This window comes from Eriocheir sinensis, chromosome 31, assembly GCF_024679095.1.
Source record: "Eriocheir sinensis breed Jianghai 21 chromosome 31, ASM2467909v1, whole genome shotgun sequence".
In the NCBI taxonomy this organism is placed as follows: Eukaryota; Metazoa; Arthropoda; class Malacostraca; order Decapoda; family Varunidae; genus Eriocheir; species Eriocheir sinensis.
In genome coordinates, this window is record NC_066539.1 from 4,236,467 (window position 1) to 4,261,269 (window position 24,803).

A 24,803-nucleotide genomic window follows, 5' to 3' on the forward strand; every position below is an offset into this window, starting at 1 on the left:
GGTCCTGAGGTAACTGAAAGGGGTCGACGAGGGTTGCCAACTGCTTACCTTTCCTCCTCTCACCTGACCGCCAGTTGCCACGCGTCGTTTTATTATTACCATTTTATTATTATCATTATTATTATTATTATTATTATCATTACTATTATTAAGCAAGGGGATGTTACGTTTTGTTTACTTGCTTGCTTGCTTGTGTGTGTGTGTGTGTGTGTGTGTGTGTGTGTGTGTGTGTGTGTTATCATAGGTATACATAAACTTGCATGTGTGTATGGAGCTGTATACACACACACACACACCACTTCTAAAACTCACCACCACCACCACCACCATCATCATCATCATCATCATCATCACCACCACGTCTACCACCATCAGTCCTCTCTACTTCATCTCTTTTCCATCACACACACACACACACACACACACACACACACACACACACAGAATCAAACACACACCTTTCCTCCTCCTCCTCCTCCTCCTCCTCCTTCTGCTCCCAAACCGCTTCGCTTCGCCCCGCACGTGTCAGCCGAACGAAATCTTCCATAATGATTCTTCAGTGACTGGAGGAAGGTAGGAAGGAAGGGAAGGGAAGGGGAGGGCGGGGGGAAGAGAAGGAAGGGGAGGAGTCCATCTATCCGACGAGTCACTGGGAGAGGGACCGAAGCAGCACCAGTCAGTTCGCGGAGGTTGAAGGGAGAGGTACTCGCTCGCGCTCCCTCGACCCTCCGTCTCTAGTCGCTCTCGCCTCCACCGCCACTGCTAAGTCCACAAGAACCTCCAGCTGTTTTTTAAGTGTCGTGGAGCCGCCAGTGTCGTCGTGCGTTTTTTTAGTCTTTTTATCATCGAGGGGACCCGTGGTGTTTTTAAGGTGTGTGTTTTTATTAACGTGTTTGAATTTTAAAACGATTCGTGGCAAGTGAAAGTTAAAAGTGGAGTGGCGGCGAGTTTTAGCAAGTGTCTGTCTGTCTGTGTGTGTCTGCCTGTCTGTGTGTGAGTGTGTGTGATTTGACGTGTATCCACCACTCACTCACTCACTCACTTACGGAAAGCCAAGAAGGAGGATTTTATTACTACTACTACTACAACAACGTCTACTACCACTACTACTGCTACAAGTCGGGAACATCATCATCATCAGCATCTGTTCTAGTGTGTAAGTTTACCTTCGTTTCTTTTTGCTATTGATTGTAAGGTTATTTTTTTATCTCTCCCTCATCTCCTATTCGCTCATCTGTGTGTCATCATCATTGAAAAGTGTATTGAAAACTTAAGTGGGAGAGTGTGATGATAGTGTGCATTTTTTTTCTTCGTGTAGATAGTGAATTTCGTGTTATTTCATCTATTTGTCGTGTGTATTCAAGATTGCGTCGGCTGATTGAAATTTTAGTGAGAGAATGACCTTACAGTGTGCAAGTCTGCTTTCCCTTCATATTTACGTCTAGATAATAAGGTTTCTGCTTCTCCTTCATCTGTTTGTCGAGCTCCTTTTAACTCAAGACGTCGATTGTCAGCTGGTGAACACGATTTGACAGGCAGGCTCATGAAAAACAATAGTGATAGATGTGTGTGTGTGTGTGTGTGTGTGTGTGTGTGTGTGTGTGTGTGTGTGTGTGTGTGTGTAGCCTACCTTAGCAACAAAAAGTGAGCCATCAGGTTATATGACAACAAAAAAAAGTTAGAATAAATAAGAAATTAGCCGTGATCATGACTCAACTGGACTTTTTACTCGCTTATTTTCTTGTGACAGATAGATAGATTGATACATATATAGAGGAAAATTGACAAATAACCCAAACTTGACGTAATCCAAGGTAGTCCAAACCGAGCCTTTCACAACCCAATCTCACGCAATCTGACCCAATCCATAAACCACCCTCGAGAAGATTTGCCCTGCCTACTTATCATCCTTTTTATCCTCTTCCTCTTCTGTATCCTTCCCCTCCTCCTCCTCCTCCTCCTCCTCCTCCTCTTCTTTCTTCTCCTACTCCTCATGCTACTTCTATTAATATCTCTCCTTTTTCTTCACCTCCTAACTCCTTCTCATCTTCAAATTGCTCTTCTCCTGTTCTTCTTTTTTCTCACTCCTCCTATCCCTCCTCTTTCTGTTACTTTTCTTTCTTCCTCTCTCCTCCGTCTCCTCCTCCTCTCCATCTTCTTTCTTCTACTTATCTTTCTTCCTCTCTCCTCCTCCTCCTCTCCCTCTTCTTTCTTCCTCTCTCCTCCGTCTCCTCCTCCTCCTCTCCCTGTTCTTTCTTCTACATCTCTTTCTCTCTCCTCCTCCTCCTCCTCCTCCTCCTCCTCCTCCTTTACATTGACCCAAAAGCCCCTTGAGATCAGACACATAAACGGTCCGTGAATTGCATAATCAAGGACAGTGTGCCACGGACAGATCCTTTTTTCTCCCGCCCGTGTGTGTGTGTGTGTGTGTGTGTGTGTGTGTGTGTGTGTGTGTGTGTGTGTTTGGTATTCTCGACGCCTTCCTCGGGGCATTCCTCACCTGTGTGTCTCCCGTTCCAAAGGGGGAGGAATTTATTACACCTGAAAGAGAGCGAGAGCGAGCGAGTGAATCCCTGATGATGTCTCTCTCGATGTCTCCTCTCTCTCTCTCTCTCTCTCTCTCTCTCTCTCTCTCTCTCTCTCTCTCTCTCTCTCTCTCTCTCTCTCTCTCTCTTACCTGGTTTTCGTTGAGTAAAAAATCTGAAATAATAATAATAATAATAATAATAATAATAATAATAATGATAATAATGTACATGTATAATTATCAGTTAATATCGCTCTTAGTATTTGACAGTTGGAAATGCAGGCAACAAAGCAACATTTATAAAGTGAAGGTGCTTTATTAAGTATATATCAAATTACGTTTAGTTTGCTCTCTGGGCGTGTTATAGAGCAGCCCAAAGGAACGCGTAAAAAGTATAGCACTAGTCGCAGTATTGTAGTGAGAATTATAGCATGTTTTATTATAGACATCAATATAACATTTTAGTTTGTCAAGAGTAGTGGAACGGAGAACAGCGAGCGAACAAGAGAGAGAGAGAGAGAGAGAGAGAGAGAGAGAGAGAGAGAGAGAGAGAGAGAGAGAGAGAGAGTTAAGACCTTAAAAGCGAACTCGCATTAAGCCTCAATACATTCACGCGTTTTCCTATTCACTGATATTTTCCTTTCGTTCTTTCGTATCGTTAATGAGCAAAAAAAAAAAAAAAGGCATGCAATATTTTTTTTATTTTTCATTCCATTCAGCGTTTTAGACATTTTTTCTCTTCTTTTTTTGTATGTCTCGGCGAAAGAAAGCCGTAGTAGTAGTAGCAGTAGTAGTAGTAGTAGTAGTAGTAGTAGTAGTCATTACGGACCGAAGACCACAGCTACCTTGGCTTATAAACAATAGTACATTATTCTACTTAAAAAACACTTATTCGCTTATTGACTATTTTGTTGATTATTTGCACACCTCTTCCTTCTCCTCCTCCTCTTCCTCCTCTTCCTCCATGTTCTCTTTTCGCTCTCTTCTCGTCTATAATAATCTCTCAGCCTCTCTTCCATCTTGTTAGTAAAGCTCAAATATATAAAGGTATGCCTGCTAATTAACTTTACCTCATAATCATTCTAATTTACCTGATAATTTCCCTGATAATGATTCTGGTTCACACGGGATGGCAAAGCTTCACCATGTCTTCAGGAAACCAACAAACAAACAAGAGAGATTCGGATCCTAATGAAGCCATGAAGCCCGATCGGTGTCAAGGCTCGAGCGCTGAGATGCCACTCGATCACCCAGAGAGAGAGAGAGAGAGAGAGAGAGAGAGACTTGGCCTTCAGAAGAACCAGCTGAAGCCAAGATTATCCGTGATTTACCGTGGGAAAGTTATGTATATATCATTAAATCAGTGTCAGTTTTTTTTTTTTTTTTTTTTTGCGTCATGATAAAAAAATAACTAAAATAAGGAACAGTAAATAAAAGTAGTCGTAAATGTCTTAACCTAATAGGACTACAAGTAATTTCTCAGTCTATTAAAATTGTGAAAGCCCTCAAAAATTGTATATATAACAGGAGTAGGACTAGAAAAACACATGTATTGTAAATAATTGTCTTCTGAAGCAAATATATACAAATGATTAAGAAGTTAATGTATTATCAAATGGTTCAATGATAATGTGTACAGCTCGTATAAGTTGTTGGGCTAGTCATGAACTATTTTGTGATCCTAGTGATAGTTTTACACGACCTCTGTGTACCTATATAACAAGAACAATGCTTAATACAAAACGTGCCTACACAGCCTCAACGGTCTGAGAGAACGAGGGAAAGAAATCACAAGAGAAAAAAATAACACCAAATTGAGCGATAGTCGTTTGCCAGTCACGTCGTTGAGCGAAAATTGGGATATTGTTAATGTGGGGGTTGTTGTTTTTTTCGTGTGTGTGTGTGTGTGTGTGTGTGTGTGTGTGTGTGTGTGCCGCCAAAGAATTCCACCTCACCTCGTTTCGTCTTGAATTTCATCGTCTTTCACTCACCGTTATTTTTTTTAACCCATCTCATTTCGTTCTGGCTTGAATCTCGTTGCAGAAGAAAGCAGTACGACAATCCCCAAACTACCGTACACACATTTTTTATAAGACATACGATACAAAAACACAGACATTCGCTTCTCACGTGAACAAGGTGGAGAGTAGAGGAACATGACTAGAATAAAAAAAGATTGAGAGAAAGGACTGCTTCTGAAAGGGTTGAAGATATTAGCAACGCAGACGAAGGAGTGAGGGAAGAAGAAGGAGGGTTAGGGAGAGGGAAGGGGGGAAGGCTGAACTTTGATGGTGTCGAAAATAGTTCCAGTTGGCGTGTGGTTGTGGTGGGGAGTGCACACACGCCTCTCTCCCTCTCTCCTGTCTTTCTCCTCCTGTTCGTGTGTTCCTTATTGTGGCAGCCTGTTAACCTACGTGTACTACCTTTCCTTCCTCTTTGTTTTGTTTGGTGTTAAGTTTGTCCATGTTAAACCCACGGACGCAGTCAATCGCTCACTTGTTGTTTTGCTTGTTTTTGTTTTGCTCACCTTCCTCTTTCCTTTATATACCTGTTTTGTGTTGTGTTTTCTCACCGTTTGTTTGTTGGTTGGTTTGTCTTCCTGTACTGTTTGATTCACCTTCCGTTTTTCTGTCCTTTTCGTGTGTATTGTTTTGGTTTCATTCTGTCGATTAGTTTGTCTTCTGTTTTCTTTACCCCTTCGTTCCTCTATCGTGTTTTGTTTTCCTATTGTTTTGTTTTGTTTTTGGTTCTCCTCGTTTGTGTTAAGTACTATATAAGCCTACTGTGGGTTGTTGGTTTTGTTTGGCCTTATTTATTCGTGAGTGCGTGTCCTCGAAGTTGCACGCATGGAATGGAGAAATTAAATAGCCGTGACACTACTGGGCTGCTGCTGCCGTTGGTGATACTACTCTGCCGAAGGAAAGTAGCAGTAGCAGGTGAAAAAAGCAGCAGCAGTAGTAGTAGCAGTAGCAGCAGAAGTCTTACGGAAGCCAGCAGAAGCGGTAACTTGCACAAAGGTCTCTTCTGCTGTTAAATCGATCGTGTAAGAGAAAAATACGACGATGAACAAAACGAACGATACAGTGACGACAATGATGAGGACAAGTTTACGATGGAAGGCATTTCGTGAGTAAGTCCTGTGTGTGTGTGTGTGTGTGTGTGTGTGTGTGTGTGTGTGTGTGTGTCATCGTCAGCCTATCGCGCCGGTAATGTTTCCTTTCGTCGCCTAATTAACGATTTTTTATTTCGTACCCATCGCATGACGTGCAGACTAAATATAGGAAGCAAGGAAGGTGGACGTGTTTGCTTGATTTCTTGCTTGCTGTTGAGGTCGAGTTGCTGTGTGTAAACCTTTCTGATGCCGCTTTACAGGATACATATTACCCATTAGTGGCTAGGCCTGATATTTTAACCGTTAACCGACCCAAATTACCCAGGCTATTTACATGAGAATATAAGAACGTAAGGAGTCTGCAAGAGGCCGGTTGGTGAGAATTATCCAATGACACAGATGAGGACCGAGGTCATCCGTAGCTTAGTATATGGCCCCACCTTTACCATTATTTAACCGTTACCCTTTTTACTATCATTATCCATACAACCTTCAATCATTATCCAATCCATTTTATCCATATCCAAACTAACGTACAGAAACATTCTTATAATCATCATCCAACTTAATTATTACTATCATTTAGACCATATCTTAGCCATTAGTCTCCGTTATCCATACCCCAATATCCAAGGCCACCTGCTCAACAATTACCCATCTCAACATTATCCTTCACGTCGCATGTAAGTATAAATCATGTACCTAAAAATGATTCAGAGGTTGGTATTATAAGACACTCGCTTCTCACATCAGTATTTCTAAAGGTCAAAGAGGGGATCTATTGAGTTCTAATGAGTGTTTCTTTAAGTTCACGGTACAGAAGAAGGGTCACACTACCACCGGGGTCATAAAACTACTACTGGAAATGCCCAAAACTCCTACGAAAGCCTTGTCAAATATGTGTACTTGGGCGGCGAAATGTTTAGCAATACGGCCATCTGAGAGTCTCCGTCTTAAGCACCACCTAACCCACACGTAGCATTACCATATTATCCAAGTCTCGTCTTAGGCCATTTGTGTGATCCATATTACTCTAAGGATGAAACACGCCACCTCTCGCAACAACTTTCCATGGTGGCCTTGTGTGGGGGGAGGGGGAGGGGGGAAGGTGCTCGCGATGGTGTTACGAATGTGGTGTGTATGTAATTAAAAGTGGTGGTTGTGGTATTTATGGAGGACCGTGTGGTGGCGTCTTTAGGGATAGTGATAATTGCATGGTAGAAAAAATGTATAAGAAAGTTCATTACGATAGGCCTATAAAGTAAAAAAAATTGGTGCCTGTTGAACTACAATGTTATTATAAGTGGAATTTTTTTTATTCTATAGGGATTCATTAATATTTTGTTCGTATTGTAGAATTAATATGAAAGTCTACGGTAATGGAATGAGTGTTTAATAACGCATGGTGAAATTAACGAAGATTCTCTCTCCTTACAGATGAGCGGCAAGAGGACTCGATCGTTCAAATGTGCCGTTCATCACAGAGATCGCCAAGTCGCCTCTGAGAACGACTTCCACCTTCTCCTTTACGAACCCCCAATCTTCAACAAGTAAGTGTGACCTGTAACCTAATCTTGCATAACCTAACCTTCTCCATTAACCTCTGGTATTCAACAAGCGTGGCCTATTACTTAACCTTGCACAGTCTAGCATAGTCATCTTCTCTGTTAACTCCAGATATTCAACAAGTTAGTGTTACGGATAGCCTAACCTAGCATTACTTAACCTAAACATCTAAATTAACCCCCCGATCAAGTAAGTGTGACCTAGCATCTGCATCTCACTGTTATAGTTAGCATTTCTCAATAAGTGTGTCGACGTTAAAGACACAAACGTTCGTCTCATTAAATCTTTTTACAATGCAGTTCAGCGCATTTCCTCCAGCTAGGCAACGCAGAAACACTCAGGAAGACAGGCACAATCGTAGCTCTATATAACACACCTAAATCGTAGTTTTATCATACATAGAAAACAGATACCTTAACATTAACTACTACCGCATTTTTTCCGTTCAGTCAACACTGAAAAACACGCAGAAACCAACGGATTTTTTTAACAGACACACTAACTCACATAAGCAACATTTTGTCCATTTAGCAGGCACACAAACAAAAACACAGACGTTACCATTAACCAACATAGCCACCCACATTACAGTGATGAAATCTAAACAACACAATCACATATTACCAAAACTTTCTCCATTTAGTTAACACACAGAAACAGCAACACATTAGCGCATTCTACTGTACTGGACGGGGCGCGGTGGACAGACACACACAGACAGACGAACAGACGGTCAAGTAGTCAAACACGCAACCGTAAGGCTTCTCAGGGCTACCAACACCACCAATCAATCCCGGAGGTCACAGGGGCACCAATCACCCTCTTTGCCATGACCTCCAAGCTATGTATACCTGAGTCATGCTAACCACGCCCTTTACCTGCTGCTCGGTGTCACATGACCAGGAAGCGCACCTCTCCTGGCCACACTCAAGTTCCAACGTTCTAAGTTTCATGTTGGCACGCGTGGAATGCCTAGCCAGCGGGTGCCTTGTAAGGACTGGCACTGTTTAGTCGGTGAGTCAGGCAGCGGCTAGAAACATGTGCCATCGTGTTTTGTTAGTGCCAGACGGTGCCTCCTTGTCATGTTGTGTGTGGCGGCGGCGGCGGTGGTGGTGACGGTGGTGGTACTGAGAGGGTGCCTGCGCGGTGCCAGAGCGGCCAGCGTGCGGGGGTGTTGTAGACAGTGCCAGCGGTAATCATGCGTTGAGGAGTGTTCGTGTGTTGTGATTTATGATTCTTTTGTGTTTAATGTTGTCACCCGCCGCGTTAGTTAAGGAGATGATTTTGGTTTCATTTTTTACTAATCTGGAGAAAAAGATGAATAATTTAGCATTCGTTGCCTCGTTTTACATTACAAGGAAAAAGAATTAGTTTTTTTTTCTATTTGGTTATTGTTTTCTATTCCCTAGTTAAGCGAATAGTATGCCCTCTTAACAAAATTAGGCCTAAGTCTATCCTCTAGATTAGAAATATATCTTAATCCTCTCCTCTACACTAAAATTTGCTCTCATCCTTCCCTCATAATTGTAACTTTATCCTTCTTTACATATATTCCAGCGAACACAGCATGATATCAACGATCACAGCATAAAAATCATTCCACCCATAACATTCAGACAAGAATAGCCTTATCATTCCAACGAACACAGCTTAATGACATTCCAACAAGCACAGCATAACTACATTCAAACGATAACATCCTTAACATTCCAACGAACAGAGCATTAACATCATTTCAACCATCCCAGCATAACATAACACACCAAGCACCCCATCGTCCTAGCACAACGACGAGCCGAGCCTAACCTCAATTTCCTCCCTCCAGAATGGTTCGCCTCATCGCGGACGAGTTCCTGACGGAGGAGCGCGACAGAAAGTACTACGCGGACCACTACAGGTGTTGGCCGCCGCCGCTCTTCGTCATCGCCGTCACTCTAGTCCAGGTGAGGAGAATTTTACATCTGCAGGGGAGCCAGGACCCGTGTTCTCAAAATATTTCTTCGGCATTCACAACAAATATTTTCAAAGTTGTCTTGTCTCTCTCTCTCTCTCTCTCTCTCTCTCTCTCTCTCTCTCTCTCTCTCTCTCTCTCTCTCTCTCTCTCTCTCTCTCTCTCTCTCTCTCTCTCTCTCTCTCTCTCTCTCTCTCTCTCTCTCTCTCTCTCTCTCTCTCTCTCTCTCTCTCTCTCTCTCTCTCTCTCTCTCTCGTCTTGTCAGTATTACCACTAGGCTCATGAAACTACCCATGGAGATACAACTTTTACGAAAAACTTACCTAATGCGGAGGTGTACATGTAAGCCCTGAAATGTTTGAGAATACGGGTCCAGGTGGAAAGATTGATCTATATAATTTGTCTGAGCAGGACACAAACACCAGATGGAGAATAGACTCAGGTGGAGATGGCATTAGAGCTTTGGACAGAGCAGTATCAAATGCACTAACTGTAGACAGAAAACCAGGTGGAGAGATGACATTAGAGCAATTGCCAGAGCAGAAAGGATTACACAAACACAAGACAGAGGAGCAGATGAGATTGAACATTTGTCAGAGCAGGATGGAGTACGCTAACAGCAGACACAAAAATAAGTGGAGAGATTGATTTATAGCATTTGTCTGAGTATGACCGAGTACACTACGTCAAACAGAGAGCCAGATGGAGAGAGAGAGAACATTTGACAGAGACGGAGAATGTTTGGAAATCCTTTATTTTGTAGTTGACTAGCTATAGCTGACGAAGTGGTGGGGAGGCGAGTGGGAGGAAGAGGGAGTGGAGTGGGTATGGAGGAGGAGTTTATAGGGTGGGAGGAAGAGGGAGTGGAGTGGGTGTGGAGGTGGAGGTGGAGTTATATAGGGTGGGAGGGAGAGGGAGTGGGCGATGCAAGGTCCATCACTAGGTGCCAGGTGAGAGAGAAAGAGAGAGAGAGAGAGAATCTAGGGGCTGACATCACCTCATAGCTTGTTGAGGTCCATATGCTTGCTCTCTCTCTCTCTCTCTCTCTCTCTCTCTCTCTCTCTCTCTCTCTCTCTCTCTCTCTCTCTCTCTCTCTCTCTCTCTCTCTCTCTCTCTCTCTCTCTCTCTCTCTCTCTCTCTCACACACACACACACACACACACACACACACACACACACACACACACACACACACACACACACACACACACACACACACACACACACACACACACACACACACACACACACACACACACACATGCTTAGAAGAAGGGTATTGATGCGTTTCTGGGCGCGTGTGGGAGGGAGGAAGAGAGGGAAGGGATGGGCAGGCGTGGGCGTTACAGGTGGAGGAAGAGGAGGAGGAGGAGGAGGAGGAGGACTAATCATATAGGTCAGGAGTTCATGACGGGAAGGGAGGTGATAGAAAGGGAGGAAAAGGAAGAGGAGGGTGTGATTTAGAGAGAGTAAGTAGGAATTGGAGGAGGACACCCTTGATATACAGGACGAGAGGAAAAAGAGGACGAGCATATGGTGGCGAAGGAACTGTTGCAGGAAGAGAAGGAGGAGAAGGAGATATGAGAATTATATCTTAGGGGAAGAGACAGTAGGAAGAGGAGGAAGAGGAGTACGACATGCAGGAGGAAGAAGGGGGCGGAAACGAAGAATAAGGAGAAGGAGGAGAAAGACATACTGGAGAAATTAGAAGACTAAGAAAAAAAGTGCAGAAAAGTAACTTAGCGCAAGAAACAAAAGGAGGAGGAGGAGGAAAAGAACATGCTAGAGAAGGTGAAGGAGTATAGGGGAAGCAGGAGGAAGAGGAGGTGGAGGAACTCGGCGCATGGGACAGCCTATCGATCGCGGGTGCCCAAATATCACCATGATCACGCCCGTTGCCTGGATACAAGACGTCAACAAACACAGGAATCATGAGCCGCCGCGGGGAGGGAGGGAGGGAAGGAACGAATGAAAACAAGAGACGAGCGAGGATGCGTAGGAAAGGGAAGGAAGGAATAAAAAGCAAGGAAAAGGAAGATTGCGAACAGAAAAAAGAATAAGAAAAAAGTGAGGAGAAAGGAAGGGAGGAAAAGGAGGAAGAAGAACATATGAAAGGAAGAAATGAAATAAAGTTGTGAAGAAGAGAAGAGGGATAAGGAAGGAAGAATGCAGCTGAGGGAAGAAAGAGAAGGAGGGAGGAAAGAAAAGCGTATGAGAGTAAGAAAGGAAGGAAAAACAAGAGAAGAGAGATTTTGCTGAGTAAGGAGAAGAAATAAAGAAGTAGAAAGACTGCTGATGAGGGAGAGAGGAAGGTAGGGAGGAAAGAGGGACGTAGGAGAGAGAGGAAGGAAAAGCAAGGGAAGAGAGATTTTGCTGAGTAAAGAGAAGAAATAAAGAAGTAGAAAGATTGCTGATGAGGGAGAGAGGAAGGTAGGGAGGAAAGAAGAGACGTAGGAGAGAAAGGAAGGAAAATCAAGGGAAGAGAGATTTTGCTGAGTAAGGAGAAGAAATAAAGAAGTAGAAAGATTGCTGATGAAGGAAAGAGGGAGGTAGGGAGGAAAGAGGGACGTAGGAGAGAAGGGAAGGAAAAGCAAGGAGAGGTAGAGATTGCGAAGAGACGAAATAAGAAGGATATAGTAAAAATGCTTTCGAGGGAGAAGGAAAGGGGAGGAAAGAAGGACGTCAAAGAATGAAGGGAAGGATGAAAAAAGGAGTTATGAACGTTTGTGTGTTAGGGGAGGGAGGAGACAGGGGTTGTCGTCCCTTCTTTCCGCTCTCTGCCCCTCCCTTTCCCTCCCTCCTTCCGCCTCGCCCTGATAGAGGCAGTCCAAATATTTACGTCCACTGCACCCCATCACGAGAGAGACATCACCTAACCTCACTTCACCTAACCTCACCTCACTTCACCTAACCTCACTTCACCTAACCTCACTTCACCTCACCCCACCTCACCTCACTTCACCTAACCTCACCTCACTTCACCTCAGTTCATTTTGTCTAGCAGTTCAGTTCAGTTGGTCTATCATTTCACTTCAGTTCACTGTCTCATCTCAGTTCAATTAAATCTGCTCTCATCCTCTCAGTTCTTTCATCTCAGCTCAGCCCGATGCAACTCTTTATTAAATATACTGAGTCTCATACATCAGGTCATCTCACCTCAGTTCATCTCATGACATTAATTAATTTCTCTTCCCTCTCACTTAAGCTCAATTTCGCAAACATTACCGACTAACTTAGCCTCGGTTAGTTTTCTCTTTTTTTTCTTTGTACCTTCCTCCTTTCCGGCTGGTGGATAAACATGTACCTGGGAATTCCTGGGAAAGGTAAACTGCATGTGGCAATCCTGGATTTCACATTGACCCGTGTCCTGAGGTAACTGGCTCTTACCTACCACAGGCTCAAAGGGCCAACGATTCGGAGATGGGCACCGCAGCCACGCGCAGCTATAGCGTATGCACCCACCTTTACCATTACCATTGTGAATAACTATTTATATTCGTTTGATAAGTTAATTTTTATTCTCTAACAATGTCTTTTGCCTTCTTACACCTATACAGCACTTTTTTTTAATCGTGCCCACTCTCTCTCTCTCTCTCTCTCTCTCTCTCTCTCTCTCTCTCTCTCTCTCTCTCTCTCTCTCTCTCTCTCTCTCTCTCTCTCTCTCTCTCTCTCTCTCTCTCTCTCTCTCTCTCTCTCTCTCTCTCTCTCTCTCTCTCTCTCTCGTTCTATTTTTTTCATCACTGTTATTCATGTAGTTTTAATCTTACGATGGTCACGCGTTCACCTACTCTGTTCCGGTCCATCTTCCTCCTCCTCTCATTCACTCTTCCGTCTTCTTCATCACCGGCTGTGGATCGATAATTCGTGAGCTATTTAATATCACCTGAAACCTGCCAAACGTCCCTTCCGTCCAGCCCTCGCCCTCTCCCTCTCCCTTGCCCTCTGATGTACTATACCTTCTCCTCCTCCTCCTCTTCACCCTCACCCTATAATACACCTCGTCCAGCCCTCACCCCTGCCTTTTGATATACCTCCTCCTCATATATCTCCTCCTCCTCCTATTCCTCCTCCTCCTCCTCCTCTTCCTCCTCTGCCCTCTCTCACTCTCTCTCTCTCACTCTATATCTCTCTCTCTCTCTCTCTCTCTCTCTCTCTCTCTCTCTCTCTCTCTCTCTCTCTCTCTCTCTCTCTCTCTCTCTCTCTCTCTCTCTCTCTCTCTCTCTCTCTCTCTCCTGTATAGTTCACTTCCTCCCGTCCCCTTTCCTCATTAAGATCAGTTCTCTCCCTCCTCCTCCTCCTCATATCGCATTTTTCATTCCATTTGCACGTTCATTCTATAAGCAAACGAGTCATTTTCTTCCTCTAGTCAAAACGTGTGTGTGTGTGTGTGTGTGTGTGTGTGTGTGTGTGTCTTGGAGGATAATCAGTATAATCCCTAAGTGATGGCTTATCCGAGGGCTTCATCCAGTAGTAGTAGTAGTAGTAGTAGTAGTAATGGTGGTGGTGGTGGTATTGGTAGTAGTGATTGTTATAGGCTTAAGAATAGTTATAGTAGTGATGATGGTGGTGGTAGTGGTAATAGTCGTAGTAGTAGTAGTAGTAGTGTGCCTGCCACGTGCGTCAGGTGGCATGCGAGGGCACAGGTAAGGGATAAAGAGAGAGAGCGAGAGCGAGGTGTTAGGAAGGGGAGGGAGGGAGGGAGGAAAGGATAAAGGTTTACTCCCAGCTGCCAGTCTGCCAGCCACCCTCCCCTCCACCCTCCCGACCCTCCACCATTAACACCCACCTCCACCTTTCCCTCCACACCTCCAACACCACCTTTCCTAAATACATCCACCTATTTTTTTTACTTCCTTCCTCCACTGCCATTCCTATCATCCTTTCTTACACACCTTTCTCTCCATCACCATCCCCTTATCTCCACAGCATCAGAGGGTTTAATGACCAGTGGTATTTGCTATAAATAGACCCATCTTTATCTCTATCTTTGCCATCAACTGACCATCCATCTGTTATCCATCCACTCTTGGTAGTCTTGTTCCTGTTTGATTGATGTGATGGTGGTGACAGTGATGGCGACAGTTGTGTAGATACTTTGGCTACTCTGATGTCCATTTTTCTTACCATCCTCCCCGTATTCTGGTGTCCTTGGTGTCAGTTATGTCCGTGTCTCCATATTATTAGGTTCTTTTTATTTTCGTGTGTATTGGTTCGTCTGCGTCCTCTTCTAAACTTCCTTCTACTTTACTTTGCTCCTGTTAGGTTATCTCTGTTCTCTTTGCTTCCTCTGTGTCATCTCTCTGAACTTCCTACTACTTTACTTTGCTCCTGTTAGGTTATCTCTGTTCTCTTTGCTTCCTCTGTGTCCTCTCTCTGAACTTCCTACTACTTTACTTTGCTCCTGTTAGGTTATCTCTGTTCTCTTTGCTTCCTCTGTGTCCTCTCTCTGAACTTCCTACTACTTTACTTTGCTCCTGTTAGGTTATCCCTGTTCTCTTTAGTTCCTCTGTATTTATTTCCCCTCTAGCTTTCTCAGTACCACTCATTTCATACCCTATCCTCCTCCTTTTTCCCTTCGTTTCCTTTCTAAACTCTCCATGTTCCTAGTCCATCGATTCTCTTTTTGGGTTAGGTTAAGTTGGGTTAGGTTCGGCGCCCCACCAGACTGGCCTCAACGTATTGGGAATAGTATAGTCACCTTTGGTCCCTCCACATTTCACCTTCGTCTTTTCCCTTCGTTCTCTTCCTCTAGTCTAGACCATCCTTCTCTTTTTCCTCTTACAAGTCCATCCGTGCTCTTCATAGCCCCTCAGTACTCCTCTTAGTCCCTCAGTACCTCCACGTTCCATCTTCGTCTTCTCCCTTCGTTCTCCTCTCCTCCTCCTTGTTCTTCCTAATCCGTCGTTGCTCTTGATAGTCCCTCATTCGTGCTCCCGTTAGTCCCTCCATCTTCCCCTGTGTCGTCCCCTTTGTCCACGGTGTCGCTCAGGTGTCCCGTGCCGGTGGTCTTGAGCGCCCCGCCCCCCACACGCGTGAGAGTCAGCTGGGAGACGCGGCGACCCATGCACCTCTCACTACACCTTCGCCAGACGCCACTTAGCTCCCTGCCTGTCTGTGTCTGCTTGTCTGCCTGTGTGTGTGTGTGTGTGTGTGTGTGTGTGTGTGTGTGTGTGTGTGTGTGTGTGTGTGTGTGTGTGTGTGTGTGTGTGTGTGTGTCTTTTCTTTTGTCTTTCTCTGAGCCTTTCTCCCTTTCTGGATGTATCTGAATGTTTTGTTTGTTTGTTCTTTGTGTGTTCTTGTCTTTGTTTCTTTTCCTCTCTTCCTTCCTGCTTTCATGTTTGTGTCTGCTACTTTTCTTGTCTCTGTTAGTCTTTCATCATCCCTGTTTCTCTTTCTGTATGTTTGTGTTTGTTTTCTCATCTCTGTCTGTTTCTCCTCCTCGCTTCCTTCCTTCCTACCTGCTTTCCTGGGTCAGTCTTCCTTTCTTCCTTCCTTTCTTCCTTCCATCCTTCCTTCTAATCTACTTGCTTGCCTGCCCCTCTGTCTTCCTCCCATCCTTCCTTTCTTCCTTCTTTCCTTCCTTTCTTCCTTCTAATCTACCCGCTTCCCTGCCCCTCTGTCTACCTTCCTTCCTTCCTTCCTACCCACCTCCCTCCTTGTGTGTCTCTCTTAATGCCAGCCCCATTCCCTGCTCCCTCGGTGGTCTTCCCCTGTCACCAGTCCGGACTCCCTCCCTGTCTGCTCCTTACCTATCCTGTCCCTGCCTTGTCCTGCCCTATCGATGTACCCTGCCTGCCCTCATCACTGCTACCATTACCACCATCACCACCATTACCAGCTGTGACATGTTTCCCTTCTCCTCCTCCTCTTCTTTCTCTTCTTAATCTTCCTCTTCTTTCTCATTTACTTCATCCTCTTTTTCTTCACCTCTTCTTTTCCTCTGTAGCCTTTTTAACATCATCTCTTCTCTCTCCTTTTTCTTTTCGTCTTCCCCCCCCCCCCTCCTCTTCTTCCTCCTCTTCTATTTATATTTTCTCTTCTCTTTCCTCCTCCTCCTGCTGTCTTTGATCCTCCTTAATGTACAGTAGTGTATCAAGAGTGTGTGTGTGTGTGTGTGTGTGTGTGTGTGTGTGTGTGTGTGTGTGTGTGTGTGTGTGTGTGTGTGTGTTCGTCCGTTATGAGGTGCGGTGAAGAGGTCGCCGCCACACGTGTCTGTTAACGGCCGTGTGTGTGTGTATGTGTGTGGGTGTGTACGTATGTGTGTGTACCTGTGTGTGTGTAACCACTATACTGGCCGGCACGACCCAAAGACCCACACTCGCGCGCCCGCACACACACACACACACACACACACACACACACACACACACACACACACACACACACACACACACAAACGATACACACACGTTACACAATTATAGTAGTAGTGGTGGTGGTAGTAGTAGTAGTAGTAGTAGTAGTAGTAGTAGTAGATAACTAGAAAAACAGTGAAAAGATGCGGAGGAAAAAGAGAGAGAGAGAGAGAGAGAGAGAGAGAGAGAGAGTAGTCATTCTCGTGGGTTAATTGGCATTCTGAAAACACACTTTGCGGTTACCTGTCAGTTTCTGCTCACCTGAACGAGATTACTGTGTGGGGAAGTAGTGGTGGAAGTTGTGGTGGTGGTGATGGTGGTTGAGAGTTGTGGTGGTGATGGTGGTTGGAAGTGGTGGTGATGGTATGTGGTGGTGCAGTTTACACACACACACACACACACACACACACACACACATTGCTCCACTTTGCCTCCTGTCACGTGTGCTCTACTTCCACAATTACCCCATCACCACCAACACCACCTCCACTGTCTTCACCACCTCCATCACCTCCACCAGCCCACCGTGTTTACAAATTACTTAAATGATGCCGCGGCTTGCCCTGAGGTGTGGTGCATGGGCCGTGCTAGATAGGGTGAGGAAGGGTGGGGCGAGAGGGTATGTTTTGGGGTGTGGCGGGAGAAGGGAGAGGCGGAGACAGGGCAGAGCAGGGGAGATTAGAAACAGGCATGGGAGGGGAGTAAGGGGCCATGGTAGATTAGAGACAAGGCACGAGATTGGGGACTTTAGCAGGGCAGGTCGAAAATAGGGGTAAGCAGGGAAGGATAGTGCCAGGGTAGGGCAGAAACAGGGGAAGACAGGTAGCAAGGAATGTCGTAAGCAGGGAAGGATAGTGCCAGGGTAGGTCAGAAACTGGGCAGGACAACATAAGGAAAAAGGCAGAGCAGGGTAGGGTGAAGATGAGGAGAGCGAGAGGTGGTGCAACGGAGAGACTATTGCTGGGAGGAGGGCGAGGAGGGAAGGGAAAGAATGCCGGAGACGAGACGTGACGCAGATGAACCGGACCCGGGATGACCTGGGACCTGTCGGGATGGTTTTCAAAGCGTGAGTTTCAGGCGAGGTGGGTTGAGGATGGGGATGAATTGAGGCAGGGCGGTGTGTTTGTGTGTTCGACTTGGGTTCATCACGGTATCAGCGGCGGGGTGGAGCAGGGAGGGCCAAGGCGAGGCTGGGGAGGGGCAAGGAGGGCGCGTGCGAGGTCCCGGTGGAGGCGAATCTTGTGTCACGAGCGTGGATGTTGTGCTCACGACGCGGGGACGGCGAGGGTCCGCGGGAGGGACACGGACTCGCCCTGACCTGACCCGAGGCAATGGAACACCACGCCACGCCCGCCCTGCACCGTGCCAAGTGGACTCGCTCGCCAGACACTCTATATCTTCAGGGCCTCGTGTCCACCTAATGCGTCTTCTTTTTCCTGACGTGTCCTTTCTTTTGTTTGCCTGCCTCTGTATCTGTGTATCTCTTGCCTGCCCGCCTGTCTCTGTGTGTGTGTATGTATGCCTTTCTCTCTCTCTCTCTCTCTCTCTCTCTCTCTCTCTCTCTCTCTCTCTCTCTCTCTGGCCCTCTTTATTATCGCTCGTAACTCCTTTTTATCCTTACGTTACTTTTTTTTCTGTCGTCTCCTATTCAGTTTTATTTGGTGGCGGTAACTGTACAGAAGCCACGAGATAATCTTAAAACGGCATTATAACAGTACTCGAAATGTAATCCACTTAAAAAAAAGTAATGTATGGTTATGTTTAGGCCGGAAAATTTATTATGTCAGCCCTGCACTTTGAAGTTATCTCGACTGATACATACCTATCTACTCTCGTTTTCTTCAATTTTCCACTCGTGTACTATAAGCTCCCAAGAGATACGTAATCGGGTCTACTAAAAAAGTAATATATAGCCGTGTTTAGGCCCGGAGATCCATCACGTTAGCGCTACACTTTGAAGTTATCTGTCCTGATGTTCACCAGCGGCGCGCGAGGCATGTGTTAATCTATTGAGGGAGCTACAGCGGGAGAAAAAAATAGATAAGTACGCGTCTGTCTCTGTCTGTGTCTGGTCAGCCGAGTGACGAAAGGCCCCGCCCGTCGAGGCATCGTGTATGGGAGGACGCCGAGTGTGCCAAGTCTAATGTCAGCCGTCAGTGGGGGCGGTGTGAGTGTGCGCCAAGAATATTCGGTCGGGGATATCTTTTGCATCCCCCCCCCCCCAGTGGTGATGCAGCGAACGTACCTATACACTTCCTGCTTGTTTGCTTGCTTGGGTTTCACCACGTGTTATGTACTGCCAGGAATATTCGTTTAGAGGTATATTTTGCACCACTCTTGGCTGGTTTGCTCAAGTAGTGATGCTGCGAACTCTAAAGGTATGCACTTCCTGCTTCCATGCCACCTGTGTTTATCCACGTGTCAAGGGCGTGTTTGTTTGGTTTATATATGTTACTTGCTTTGTTTTGACTCTTGTTCTTTCGGGGACGCCTTTTGCACCCACCCACTCAAGGACGGGATGCCCTGAGGTGATGCTGATAATTTTAACGTATATGATTAATGTTTCCATGATGGTGTTTATCCACATGTCTCTTTTCTTTTGTGTGTATGTACTTATAGTCGATTTTGAGTTGAAAATTATCGGTACTTTCGTAATCAGCTGTTTTGGTAATTTACAAGATCCATGATTATAATTATTCAACAGCCTTGGCACCGCCCTCACACTGAGAAAATTATCATACATACTGTTGACTCGTCTGGTCTCTACTACGCGTTACCCTGTTAGTCGCTTGGTTAGTTCTGTAATGTTGTTGGACTTGCAGGCGAGTAGGTTTTGTTAGTGCAGGTCTTCGAGGCGTAAACAAAATTGCGGTTGTTGACGTTACTTGTGTAGTAGCTGTTGTTGCCTTGTTTAGTCTGTAGCACATGAAACACTGAGTCACGTAGTTAAGTCATGTTATGGGGAACTACACGTGAATAGTAAGTGCTAGGATAGCTCTGCAGGGTGCTACACGAGGCCGCGGGTGTCTGATAGCTTAGCCGGGGAGTTACACAAAGTCGCGGGGTGCTGTGGGGGCTCTGCAGGCTCTTTGTAAAGGTTGCATGCGTTTGGTGATGTCCTGGACGTAGGTCACTTAGTTCGTCACGTTATGGCAGACAGGGAGGGGTTGGGGTGGCTCCTGAGGGCGTTACAAAAGGTTGGATGTCTTTGGTGGTGTCCTGCGTAGCGGCGACTCCTTGGTCGTGGTGGTGGTGGTGCATGCCACGTCGTCTGCCTGGCCTGTCACCACGCGCCGCCCGACAAAAAGCCCCAGACGCCATACTTGTCGACTCTTAGTGGTGGGTATTCAGAGGGCAGCAGACTTGGCCGGCCCCACCACCTGTAAACTTTAGGCAACCATCGTGAGCTTGTGCCAGGGAGGAAGGCTGCCAGCGCTACCAACCTCCCATTGCAGCCACCCAGAACCACTTCCGCCCATGTTTTGCGCATTTAGTCTGTCTTTTTAATGGGATATCCTCCAGACACGGCAAGTTGAAGGTCAGGTCATGGGTGTTCTGGCGAGACGCAAGATCCCGAGCCAGCCACCGCCTCGCCCCTCGCGCTGTCTGAACCTCGAACTGCATTCATGTTTATTTCTGGCCGAGGCACGTGTTTTGTAGCCTTGCAGGGGGGAGTAATGGGGCACGCGGCTTCGTACCTTACCGCTGCCTTGGTGCTCCCATCATTTACAAGTTTCGAGAAGAGCCGACGGACGGAAAGCATCGGACGGCTGTGTAAAAACGGGCTGTAATTGAGCGGCTGGAGGCTTCGGGCTCGGCTTGGCACCGGTCCCTAGCGCTACATGACATCAGCTGAGAGGATGGCGCCGCCGGGGGTCACCAAAGTATGCCGGCCCGTCCGACTTGCTCTCACGGCGGCAAGGGCTGGCGAGGCACTGCGAACGTCGAGCGCTGTAGAAGTCGAGTACTAGGGGTTTAGGAGTATATATTATCATAGTTTCGAGGCTCATATGTCAAGGTGGTAGAGTTGCAAGAGAAAAATACATCTTAGTTAAGGGTTTCTTCGTGGGTTTTATGGGGAAGAGGGCGGCTCGTTGGGTTCCTAGGTGAGGGGGCTGGTTTGTGTATCTATAGAACTGCATTCCTTGCCGACGGATAGATATTTACGTCTTGGTCCTGATGCTCTCCGTAACCTTTCATTAACACCACCACCACTTGCTTCAGTTATACCTTATTGTGCTATGCAAGGCCCTACATAAATGGTTAGGAAAAGCTTTTACAAGTTCGTCAGTACTTCAGATATTCGCGCACTACTTCTGATACTTCGATTTGACAAGGCACATTACAACCTGAATAGGTTTAAATGGAGGCGACATTGTTGGTTAAGTTGGTGAATGTTTGAAGACTTTAATAGTGTGTTAGCTTCACCTCGAGTTGTTCCCTCTACTTACTTTGCTACTCTCTACAGACACACACACAATAAGACACCCAATAGCAAAATGAATGAATCTGGCAGGTACATCTCACTCACTCTAAATATCACCCTACACCATAACATTCACCCATCACCTTAATATTACAATGTACCTGAGGACCTTGTAAGTTCAACCCCGCTAAATGCCCTGTTTGTCCGCAGCTCGGGGTGTTCGCCTACTACACGATCATCACCGGCGAGATGAACGTGCCGGGCCCCGTGGCCGTGGACTCGCCCTTCATCTACAGACCAGACAAGCGGCAGCAGGTCTGGAGGTTCATCTTCTACGCTTACCTTCATATGGGGTAAGTGCTGAGAGAGAGAGAGAGAGAGAGAGAGAGAGAGAGAGAGAGAGAGAGAGAGAGAGAGACGAAAGAATGGAAGAGAAGAGAAAGGGGGATAAAGAAAGAAAAAGAGGGAGGATGAGAGAGAAAGAGAGAAGTATCCTAAAATACATAGACATATAAGCAACCTATCTTTATTTCCATGTCACGGGCTCACTAACCATGACTTTTTCTTCTCAGGTGGGTCCACTTAGCCTTCAACCTACTAGTGCAGCTGCTGGTGGGGCTGCCGCTGGAGATGGTGCACGGCTCGGCCAGGATAGGCACCGTGTACCTGGCGGGGGTGCTGGCCGGCTCCCTCGGTACGTCCGTCTTCGATGCGGACGTGTACCTGGTGGGGGCGTCCGGCGGGGTGTACGCACTGCTCGCGGCTCACCTCGCTAACGTGCTTATAAACTACAACAACATGCAGTTCGGCATCTTGAGGCTAATCGGCGTCTTCTTTTTCGGTGAGTGGAGAAGCGTTTTCTTGTAGGGGAGAGGAAGGAGGATGAGGGACAGTAGTAGTAATAGTAGCAGTAGTAGTAGGCTCATCTGGTTAGCGTACTTATGATTTATAGTGCACTCATACGGTCTCACTTACCGTATGTATTATCATTTTGGAGTAAAGGAGTAAGTCAGAGTAGGGGGGAGAGAGAGAGAGAGAGAGAGAGAGAGAAAGAGAAAGAGAGGGGAACAGGCAGACAAGTACTTAGTTTATAGCTTACGAGTGAGTAGTGGACGGAAATAGTCTGGGAGGCGCTATGCAGTCTTTTACTATGCTTTTAATGCATAGGCTGTCTAGATTTATACCTTAATTAATAGGTTATGGTGTTGGCTTTCGATACAAGTTCATAATTATGTACTATCTTTAAATGCTCCATAATAGCCTTTAATATAAATCAGCTACCGTACTCGAACGACTTGCAAACTTCTAAGTCACTGATTAAGTTGTTCAGTAAGAGCAAATATAGTTCCTGAAATGAAACTTAATAAATGAATTGATGAAATTATAAATAACATGTATTCCCAAAACCCTGACCTTCTCTATCCTTCACCTTGACCTTCCATACTTTCACTTCTCTTAGCTCATGCTCTCCCTCCCGTGACCTTCCACTCATGACCCTTCTCTCTCTCCATAACATAACCTCCCTTAAACACCAAAATACCATATCTTCATTCCTCCCATTACAAGTCTCCTACAACCTCCTCTTAACAGACTGCACTTCACTATTTTTCCTTGACAAGTCTCCTCCACATCTTTTTGTAAATGCCATTGTCCTCCTATGACAAGTGTCCGCCTTCAGTTTCATTCTCACTGCCATAACTAACGTCTTCCTCCTCCTCTCCTTGCAGCGAGCGCCGACGTGGGCTACGCCATCTATGACAGATACGCGCACGAGACGGCGGGTCTGCCCGTGTCGTACGTGGCGCACCTTACCGGGGCGTTGGCGGGCCTCACGCTGGGCTTGGTTGTCCTAAAGAATTTCGAGCAGCGCCTACATGAGCAGCTGCTGTGGTGGGTGGCGCTCGGGGTGTACGCGGCGTGCACGCTGTTCGCCGTGCTGTTCAACCTGCTGCACCCATACCCCTACCTGGGCGTGGCTCAGGGGCTGCAGCTCTAAGTGGACGGTCTTTTTTGAGGTTCGAAGTGCCGAGTACCGGTATAACATTTCTCCCTTCTCTGTCTTGGACATCATGGGTGACTATTCATATCTTTCCTAATTCCACACTCCACATACTAAGAAAGACTTTAATAATAGTCCCCATTATGCTGCCCACGTCAGAGGAGGAAGAAGTGAGAATGTGTTGGTTTTACTTGACAAATCGGCCCCCAAGAAAGAGAGTCTCTTAGGCGGCGTGCTGTGTGGGGCGCCGCTCTGTTCTGTGGCCCGCGAGCCGTGTGCCGCGGCCTGCCTGCCCCCTCTATGGTGCTGTGACTCAAGCCAAAGTTCGTCTCCGCTCATACTGGTGAAAGTGACCCTAGTGTAAGACGCCCAAATCAAAGGTACCGCGACTACCTTTTTTTAAACTCAGAGACACGAAAGAAAGAACACAGATAGTTATTTATTATTAGTGTCATATTATAGATGATTTTTTTCTGCCTCCTGTACAGTTTTACAATTATTATTAATATCACAATTAATTATTATTATTATTATTATATTCCATGCTTGTTATCTATACATATTAATACCTAGTCAAAACCCAACATTTCCAAAGGATTTTTCTTCTCTACCTCTATTATACATCACCATTATCATTACTATTATTATTATTATTATTATTATTATTATTATTATTATTATTATTATTGTCATTATTATCATTGCCATTGTTTTTATTGCCACTTTTTTATTATTTTGTCATTGTATTATTATTATTATTATTATTTCTTCATCATTATCACGAATCAGTTAATAAGTAAGCATCTTCCCCAAACATTCAATCATTATCTTCATAGTATATATTATTATTTCCCCGTTAGTCACGTCACGTCACGCCTCGCTCGCCGACACGCACGCACGTCACCCTCACACCCTCACACTCACCCACTCACCCACTCATCCTCATTGTCACGGTAACACTTAATGGCTGCCCCGCCCGCCCCGACAAGCTGGGTGTGGTCAGGGTGGCCGTGGCTCTAGTCTCTCTCTGGTGCTTTCCCAAGACGAAAACACCAGCGCATCGTCAGTCATTCTCACGCCATGCAGCAAAGGGGCGCCCCGGCTGGCGGGAGGGCAGGGAAAGGCGAGGGTGAAACAAGGGAAGGGTGATGTATGCCCCTCCTTCCCTTAGCCTAACCCTGTTCTGTAGCCTTGCCAGCCGCCCCACCAAAGCCTTTATTACGTATAGCTTCTCGGCATTCATTCATAGTCCATTCCTTATTATTATTATTATTATTATTATTATTATTATTATTATTATTATTATACACCTTTCTGATAATAGTAATGTTCATTTTGGTTGTCTAGTCTACTATTCACTGGTTTTATTTTATTTATCTTTTTGAAATGTCTGTTGATACCGTTGTTATTTTTTTATCATTATCATTTCGATTTCAGTCAGTTAACAACCACCTTCCTGTCGTGAATGCATAAATGACATAGATGTATGGTGTATATTTTTACGTTTTGTATGTTTCTACATGTCCAAATACTGTGTAAGAAGAATGTTATTTATATCAGTAAAATCTTTCTATATAATGACTGATTTTGTCTTGAATCCCAGTAAGTTAGCTATATTTTCCCTGTTTCCTTGTGTTGGTTGATGTACCATCCCTTGCACACCGGGTAATAGACCAGGGATCATTTTATTAAGATGATAGTGTTAAAACTTCAAACTTCATACACGCACGTATATAGATATTGGTCAGTAAGTATGGGACGAGAGATGAACAAGATAACATATACCTACATAGATGCACTGACCTGTGGAATGTCCTCCAGTTTGCCGATCGAGACAGAGACAGGACCCAAAGATTGTAGCTCATGT

The 24,803-nt window shown here is 45.5% G+C and overlaps 1 protein-coding gene across 3 annotated transcripts; it reads left to right on the plus strand.

The window, feature by feature from the left end:
- Positions 1–659: 659 nt before the first annotated feature.
- LOC127005817 (protein rhomboid-like) lies at positions 660–24,514 on the plus strand. Of its 3 annotated transcripts, none has more exons than XM_050874953.1 (6): positions 660–1,156; positions 7,077–7,189; positions 9,031–9,148; positions 21,148–21,290; positions 21,510–21,778; positions 22,665–24,514. In XM_050874953.1, the coding sequence occupies exons 2-6, from the start codon at positions 7,077–7,079 to the stop codon at positions 22,931–22,933; spliced, it is 912 nt and encodes a 303-aa protein (XP_050730910.1). In that variant the 5' UTR covers positions 660–1,156; the 3' UTR covers positions 22,934–24,514. The 3 variants fall into 3 exon arrangements, with proteins under 3 accessions (XP_050730910.1, XP_050730909.1, XP_050730911.1); XM_050874952.1 differs by lacking the exon at positions 660–1,156 and adding an exon at positions 4,829–5,657; XM_050874954.1 differs by lacking the exon at positions 660–1,156 and adding an exon at positions 4,829–5,653.
- Positions 24,515–24,803: the final 289 nt, after the last annotated feature.